At 42.6% G+C, this 8761-nt stretch overlaps 1 protein-coding gene across 1 annotated transcript; it reads left to right on the top strand.

The window, feature by feature from the left end:
• Positions 1–4740: 4740 nt before the first annotated feature.
• LOC147964362 (uncharacterized) lies at positions 4741–8374 on the top strand. The gene is made up of 9 exons (XM_087529942.1): positions 4741–5219; positions 5640–5783; positions 5865–6019; positions 6115–6390; positions 7399–7528; positions 7803–7918; positions 7995–8087; positions 8189–8266; positions 8354–8374. The coding sequence occupies exons 1-9, from the start codon at positions 4841–4843 to the stop codon at positions 8372–8374; spliced, it is 1392 nt and encodes a 463-aa protein (XP_087386068.1). The 5' UTR covers positions 4741–4840.
• The last annotated feature ends 387 nt before the right edge of the window (positions 8375–8761 follow it).

The following is an 8761-nucleotide window of genomic DNA, read 5'->3' on the forward strand; positions in this document are numbered from 1 at the left end:
TATTGCCCGCACCATGGCGATAGTAAACACACCTATCAGCCTCGTTAATGACAAATCCTGCAGAAGTCAAAGTTCTTTCAAACTTCTCATGCCATTGCTTAGGTGCCTGTTTCAGACCATACAAAGATTTTAACAACTTGCACACCTTTCTCTCTTCACCCTTTACCACAAACCCGTCAGGCTGATCCATATAGATCTCCTCTTCCAACTCTCCATTGAGAAAAGCTGTCTTTACATCCATTTGATGAATGATAAGACCATAAGAGGCAGCCAAGGAAAGTAACACTCGAATGGTGGTCATTCTAGCAACTGGTGAATAGGTGTCAAAGTAATCTTCGCCTTCTTTCTGAGTGTAGCCCTTGGCCACTAGCCGCGCCTTGTATTTATCAATAGTACCATCAGGCTTTAGCTTCTTTTTGAACACCCACTTACAGCCCACATGTTTACAACCATATGGTCTATCAGTTAGTTCCCAAGTTCCATTAGAAATAATTGAGTCCATCTCATTATGAACAGCTTCTTTCCAATCATCTACATCCGGAGATGCATATGCTTCTACAATCGTCTTGGGTGTGTCGTCCACAAGGTATACAATGAAATCATCACCAAAGGATTTTGCAATCCTTTGTCTCTTGTTCCTTCTAGGAACTTCATTGTTATCCTTATCAAGGACTTCCTCATGTGATTGTTCGAAATATTCATCAGTTGTACTAGATTCAGGAATTATCTCAGAAGAAAATCTAGCAATGCTATGCATATCTTTCATAGGAAATATGTTCTCAAAAAATGTTGCATCACGAGATTCCATTATAGTATCAACATGCATATCAGGTACTTCAGATTTTACCACTAAAAACCTATAAGCAATGCTCCGTTGAGCATACCCTAGAAAGACACAATCCACTGTCTTTGGTCCAAGTTTGCGTTTCTTAGGAATATGAATATTGACCTTTGCCAAACATCCCCAAGTGCGCAAATAAGAAAGTGATGGTTTTCTCCCAACCCACTCCTCATAAGGGGTTTTCTCTTTATTATTATTGGGAACTCTATTCAGGACATGACATGAAGTCAATAGAGCCTCCCCCCACCATGCCTTAGATAAACCAGCAGTGTCTAACATGGCATTCACCAAGTCAGTCAATGTGCGGTTTTTCCTCTCGGCCACTCCATTTGATTGAGGTGAATAGGGAGGCGTCCTCTCATGAATAATACCATGTTCCTCACAAAATTCATCAAAAACTTTTGGAAAATACTCTCCACCACGATCGGACCTAAGACGCTTGATCTTTCTCTCTAGTTGATTTTCAACTTCAGCTTTATAGATTTTAAAGTAGTCTAATGCTTCATCTTTAGTTTGCAACAAATAAACATAGCAAAATCTAGTCGCATCATCAATCAAAGTCATGAAATATCTCTTTCCACCTTTTGTCAACACACCATTCATCTCACAAAGATCAGAATGTATGAGTTCTAGAGGTGCCAAGTTTCTCTCCTCGGCAGCCTTATGAGGCTTTCGAGGTTGCTTAGATTGCACACAACTATGGCACTTAGAACCTTTGGCAACTGTGAAGTTCGGAATTAAACTCATGCTGGATAGCCGAGACATTAAACCAAAATTAATATGACATAAACGAGAGTGCCAAATACTTGCATCATCTTTAACACTAGCACAAATTTGGTTTATTGACTTATTGCAAAAATCTGAAAGAGAAAAACGGAACAAGCCTCCGCACTCATAGCCTTTTCCTATAAATTGTCCAAATCTTGACACGATTACTTTATTGGACTCTAAAACTACCTTAAATCCATCTCGACATAGAAGGGAGCCGCTAACTAGATTCTTGTTTATAGTAGGGACATGCTGCACGTTCCTTAGTTGCACGATCTTTCCCGAAGTAAACTTCAGATCCACCGTGCCAATGCCACGAACAGAAGCATGTGACCCATTCCCCATTAGGACGGAAGAATCCCTTGCGACCTGATAAGAAGTAAACAGGGAGATGTCAGCACACACATGAACGTTAGCACCCGAATCAATCCATCACGAAGATGATTGAAATACTGAAAGCACAATAGGTAAATTACCATACCCATCAGTATTGCTAGCGGTCACCATGTTGACAGTCTTGGAGCTTGTTTTCCCTCTGCGGTCTGCACGTTCAGGGCATTCCTTGGAAAAGTGTCCAGGCTTCCCACAGGCGTAGCACTCTAGCTCAGCCTTGTTGAACTTCTTCTTCTTGAAGGTAGTAGTCTTGGTAGGCTTGTTGGAAACAGGTTTGTTCTTCCCTTTGTTCTTGTTCTGTGGGTACCTCTGCACCATGTTAGCAGTAGGCTGAACCTCACCTCCTTTTTCAGTGGTATCTTTAGCTCGAGCTTTTTCTTCAACATCAAGAGATGCAATCAGATTTTCAACTGATATCTCCTGTCTCTTATGCTTCAGAGTTGTGGCGAAATTCCTCCATGAAGGAGGCAACTTTGCAATCATGCACCCAGCCACGAATTTGTCGGGTAGAACACATTTAAGGAGTTCAAGTTCCTTCACAATGCACTGTATCTCATGAGCTTGTTCAACCACAGAACGGTTATTGTCCATCTTGTAGTCATGAAAACTCTCCATGATGTACAGTTCACTGCTTGCATCTGTTGCACCGAATTTTGCATTCAGTGCATCCCACAGAATTTTTCCGTCGTTTATGTGCATGTACACATCACACAGACGGTCAGCAAGAACACACAGAATGCATCCCACAAACATAGTATTGGCTTCCTGGAATTTTCTCCGATCTTCGTCGGTCATTCCCTCTGGAGCACCAACACTAGCGTGGAAAACTTTCAGAGCAGTAAGCCAGAGCGTGGTCTTCACCTGCCACCTCTTAAAGTGCACACCGGTAAACTTATCCGGCCTCAGTGCATCAGCGAATCCAGCCATAGTTAACTCAGGAAATTGCCTATAATTAGGTTTTTGGATTGTTGGAAAATTAGGCAAGTTCATGATTAATTCCAGTAAATAATTCATGACTAGAAGAGATACTAACATGCAAAAATCTAGCAAACTAGAAGAACAGCAAGACATGCATAACAGCAGCAAACACGTAACAGTAGCTGTAGAAACAGACATGAACAGAGGATGTTAGACGTACTGATCGTTAGCTATTATGGGTGCGACAGTGTTGATGACGATGTTGGCGACGATCTGCTGCTGACGGCGATGAATACGACGATGAGTAGCACCGCCCGACTTGGACGGAAGACGACCCGTGATGATGAATTTGAGCAGTCGCGCACAGCGCTTCCCAAAAACCTAATTCGTCCTCTCCCGGTGCAGGATCGCAAAGACGAACGGTTCCGGAGACCTGCTCTCCCACGCGCCGATGCACGCCGGCGTTTGGGATGGAGTAGACTACGATGGCGGCGCAAGTTGTGAGATGAGGCAAAACCCTAGATGTTTTTCGGTGTATCTCTGGCCGCAGCCGGTAGCTGTATATATATTAGGACCAGAGGCGGTATTGTGTCGCGACCACAATTCCAAACCGACTCGGTTTCTAATTCGTATACTTACCGAACAAGAAATCAAAAAACTTGTCTGCCAAGACATAAAAATAAAACGGCAAAAGGAAGCTGCGCTCCTGCAAGGAGACGGACCATTCACGCGCATGTACGCGGCGAGGCGAGGCGAGCGAGCGCGCGCGTGTGGTTTTCCCTTTCTCTTCTCATACATCACTTAGAGTGGTAGAGAGAACCCACTATATAAAGAGGTCCAACTCTTCTTCAACTTCCAAGGTGGGACTAAACTTAGCACCACCACTTGCCATTTTATACATGGGCTTTGAGATTTCAGAAATTGCTATGGGCCTAGCCCATTAATTCTAACAGAAACTTGGGCGAAACCAACAAACTGAATTTTCTGAACCCGTTGAAACTGAACCAACGTAGCTCTCTCTCGCCGTAACTACCAGTCCTAGTCTCTAATGCATGATCGCACGAGCTTATCTAGATGAGTTTGTTACGGAGTTTGTTAGCGTAGTAGCCGCACCTGCATCCTCCTCTTCTCTGTACATTTGTAACACTCGACAGATACATGAACATACGACCTGCTTCTCTCCTATTGCTTCTTCTTACACTGACAAAACTGAAGTGCGTGAGAAATCCCCACGAGCACAGAGGAATTCCTCGAACAGCAGCGGCGAGGCGATGGGGGTGTCTGACCCCTGCTCGCACCCCCTGTCTCCGCCCCTGCGCGAGAAGAGACATATGTGGCGGTGACTTTGCTTCTCACCTGACTTCTTGGCTTGCTCTTGTCCCTGTTAGCACAGCCGGCCCGCACGCCGACGCCTGAGCACTTTCCGGCAAGACGGCTATGATGATGAAGACGACGAAGCTACGCTGGATGTCTTGGTTCCTGCCACAAGCTGGCTCGAGCAGGAGCAGTACGCGAGCAAAGGCTCTTTACAAGGGTGCAGGGTGCGAGGGCGATTGCTTTGAAACCGACACGAACACATACACATGTTTGGAATCGGATATGGACACGCAAAGTCGTGTTTAATAACTCTAATAACAGCCAAAAATCACCACCGACCTCCTGCGTCGGATGGAGGTTTCCTATGCTGTTGAGTATTGACCTCCCCTCGAGTATTTTTCTATTCATCTCAAGTACTGAACCGTGACATGTCATTCCCTGGGACATCAAAGGTGCGCTATTTCCCTTAAAAAAAAAGAGTGCACGAACCGACCCCGCTGCTGCCGCGCCGCTCTCCTTCCCACGATCAAAACACCAAGTTTCTGCCCGACGGCGGCGGCGCCCGAGCGTCGCCGGTCATCTCGTCCTAATTTGCTGCCCACCATGTCGAGCGGGGCTAGAAGAAAGAAGTACGTTATCCCTAAACAAGAGGGAGGGGCGTCTGGGTCCATGTCGAGCGCAAGAAAGCGACGGCGGCCGCCGCCGCGGACTCGTCAGGAACCCGGGCCAACATCTCCCGCGCTCGGGGCCGGTACCACACAATCGAGGATCCCCGATGAGGAGGATGAGGACGCTAAGAAGAGAAATCTGGTCAGATTGGAGGAGGAGGAGGAGGAAGAGGTGGTCTCCTCTGCACCGAGCTCCCCGATCTGCGAGCCGTATATCCCCAGAGACAAAGACGGAGCGATGTACAACAGATTTCGCAACCCGGAAATATACAAGGCCTTGAGGGCTGAAGAAGAGAAGTTAAGAGAAAAACTAGGTTTCCTCTCTAAGCCCCTTAATTATTACGTAGTTCCGGTCCTCTTCTCATTCGCATGGTAATCACATGCATCTTTGTTAGGTCCGGCAAGATAGGCTGCACAAATCAAGTCTGTTTTCCTTTTTTAAGAAAAGTAACACCAGTGAAAATGAACATGTCAAATAGCACTCAATTCAGTTTTTCCATGCAAAAATAGTACTAGTGACTAGTAACAGACTAGTGTATTCAAAGAAAGACATCTATGCCCTCATTTCTTCACATGCCATATTTCCAGTTCAGCAGCAAATGGATGTAGGCAAGTGCACTAGTGGGAGATGATCAATATGAAGTGTTTAACTAAAAGACTACTGGCTGCTTATAATCACGACTCCTATCCAAAGCACTGTGACAATTTTTACTATCTGTTGCATAATCTTGTAGCTGCCCAGAGGAAACTGCCAACACTTGACTTCGAATCTTCCGCTTGCCTATCTGATGATGAACACGTTCTACATGTCCGTGAATCTGGAACAGAGGCCATACTTCGTGCTGCCAATTTTATTCTCGCGCTTTCATCATTTGCTGGTATGTAGTATCATCTCATAGTCCTTCGTCTACCATTGCCATGGAAGTTGCAAATGTGTGTTTGTATGTATTAATTTGTAGATGGCAAGCCTCTCCAGAGGTGTTCTGGCATTTTATTTGAATGGAATGATCATCTTAAAACTGGCATTGTGTTGACGACGGCACATCTAATCCGCTCAAATTGCCTGTCCATTGATCATTGGTTAGGAAAGGACGAGTATCGTCCTGATGCTAAGGTGCATTTCTAACTTCTATTGTGTAGACGATCATGGTCTTGGCTTTTTTCTTCTTCTCAGATTATCTGAAATACTTTCTAAAATGATTGTTTCAGGTGGTTGTCCATTTCTTAGACGATACCAATGCAGAGGGTGACCTCTTGTACCATCAAGAACACTATGATATTGCTTTTTTCAAAGTTGAAGTTGGTCAATGTCCCCAGTTGCCTTTGTTTGTTGATAATGTGAAATCCGGTCAAGAGATTTTCCAGCTTGGAAGAGATGAGAAGTTGAACCTGAGAATAACCTATGGCAAGGCGCGATCTATGAATCCAAACACGTATCAAAGACAACACTTCATGTACATGATTCGTGAAGATGATGACAATGAGGTATATACATTCAAAGACAACACAATTTTCCATTGCTATGCCATGTTTCTTGTTATAGATCACCAAAGAAGGAATTCTTCAATGAAAACTTCTGGTGCAAATAAATCACAGGCTAACATTATTCATTTTAAACAACTTCTATTGTTTGCCTATTGGTTCATGGGCTACCGGAGAAGTTGAAAAGATATATTAGCTAGGTTTTTAAGTGGTTGACAAAATGGGAAGGAACAACTGCAGTGTAGGATCTAGTAGACTAGACCACAAAGCTGACCTTGAATAAGATGGCTAGTAAAGAAACCAAAACATGCAAATAAGTTTGCTACCTGAACCAATTGAGCTTCGGTGAGATGAGTGAAATCAAATGGCATTGGCAACCTCCCAATAAATTCTAGTGTCAGGCAGATCATCATTCTCAGTATAAGTAGGAGATCATCCAAAGTTATCTCTAGTATCAATATGAGCATAATACAAAAATCTAATAAGTGTCACAAGACCATCAACTAAACTTACATCGTAAGCAAGCTTGATTCCCCGAGGGCTTTCATCAAATCATAATCACGCAATTAATGAAATATTATATTCTTCTAAAGCCACAAGGGCAGTGGTGATGTCTTCCACAACGCACATACTTCCCGACATGCTCTGGAAGTCTATAGATAAAAACAGGATCGTTCAAAAAAGTTGAGACTTTATTATTTCTAATCATATAAACTTACTGAGACAAATCTTCCCCATGTCTGAGAAGCAGATCCACAAATGAAGACTAAACAATAATATGCATCTCACAGTAGACTGCTTGCGTATGAGCAACTCATCATTTTAATGGAAGGTGCTGATTACAAATTTGAAGTACACACACCCAACTGAATTGCTGCCTGGCGGAGCAGTGTCGCGTAGAAGCCCTCACACTGACGTTTTTTTTATGTTGAATTTTATTTACTGTTGTCCGATTAATCAATTTTTTGTATCATTTTCAATTCTACAACATTGTGGATGACATTTTAATAGTCTGATGATGGAGGGCCAGCAATTGACTTCAGTGCAAATATTGTTGGCATGATCAACAACTCTACGAGCGGATCTTTCATACCTACTTCTATCTTGCACCAATGCTTCTACTTCTGGAAGAATCATGGGTATGGTTCTACTCAGTTCAACCGCTGGACAGATGCATTTTTCAAGTTGCACCATTTAGTCTGTTTGATCAAAAGATATAAATAGTTGCCCCATTTATGTTTTTTTCAATTTAATTTAGCATAAAAGTTGCGATGTTAATTTTAAATCAAGTTGCAAAATATTTGGTATACTATCAGCAGCTTTCCAGCATGTTATATAGTTTAGAATTCAATAAAAAATGACTCATTTAAAAAGGGTTACATGCTTATGTCTAAATTCTATAAATATGTATAGACGCATCCCTCGGCTCCACCTCGGATTGAAGCTTTTCGCTATCAAGCTTCTAGACCCTTCTCATATTGAGAGGATAAGGCGAAAATGCAAAATTGATAGTGGTCTTATTGTTCAAGAGGTATGCATGCTCATTATATTGTTTATTTCTGGACTGGTGGCATATTATGTAGTCATTGTTGCCAATTAAACCTTAGGTGTCAAGTGGGTCCCATGCTGAGATGCTTGGAATCTGTAGAGGTGATATTATCGGCTGTTTTGAGGGAGAGGAAGTTTCTACTACAGTCCAGGTTACTGTATTACACATTTTGTAGGATTTAGTTACATTCAGAAGAAATTATATTACTATTACTTTACGTTCAGTTCAATTCTTTCTTGTTGCTATTACCAGTTGGAGAAAATGATGCTGGATGTTTGCAAGAATCGTTTTATGGGAGGAATAAACTGGAATAGCAAAGTGGATGTTTCGGTAAATTTAGTTGAGATTTGCTTGACCGTTTATTTTTCATACGGGAATATGATTAGCTGTAAGAAATATGTCATACTGACTTTGTAGGTTTTGGTTTTCGACATCTGAAGGAGTCGCTGGAGGACCAAGGTGTTGACTCTAGATGTTTCTGACAAGGGAGAAGTTATCGTGAGAGCATCTCGTCTCATGACAGTTTAAAATGTCATAATATTAATAGTTTATGTATTTTGAAGTTATTATTTTGGTGGTGAATGGCTAGTGTGTAGCGACCAAATTTGGATTGTTTTCATACGAGATTCTTTTGTTGGGCTCGCATGTCACTGGAGATGCATCATTACTCATCTGCTGACAGAGATCGGTGAGTCTGCACACAGGATAGGATTTGTAGTAGGTATGAAACAGTTTCTAGCTAATAGCCTGAGTTGTACATATGACTTTTTGGACAACTCAAAAGAGCCTTGATAAGAAAAGAAAACTTCACTACACATATTTTGG

Source organism: Triticum urartu, chromosome 6A, assembly GCF_056163025.1.
Source record: "Triticum urartu cultivar PI428250 chromosome 6A, HENAU_Tu73, whole genome shotgun sequence".
Classification (NCBI taxonomy): Eukaryota; Viridiplantae; Streptophyta; class Magnoliopsida; order Poales; family Poaceae; genus Triticum; species Triticum urartu.

Excerpts from the sequence above, each read along its gene's own strand:
- LOC147964362 (XM_087529942.1), top strand. The coding sequence starts at position 4,841 with ATGTCGAGCGGGGCTAGAAGAAAGAAGTACGTTATCCCTAAACAAGAG. Across the intron at positions 6,020-6,114 it reads AGTATCGTCCTGATGCTAAG|GTGGTTGTCCATTTCTTAGA; the intron begins GTGCATTTCTAA and ends TGATTGTTTCAG. Across the intron at positions 7,919-7,994 it reads GTGGTCTTATTGTTCAAGAG|GTGTCAAGTGGGTCCCATGC; the intron begins GTATGCATGCTC and ends ATTAAACCTTAG.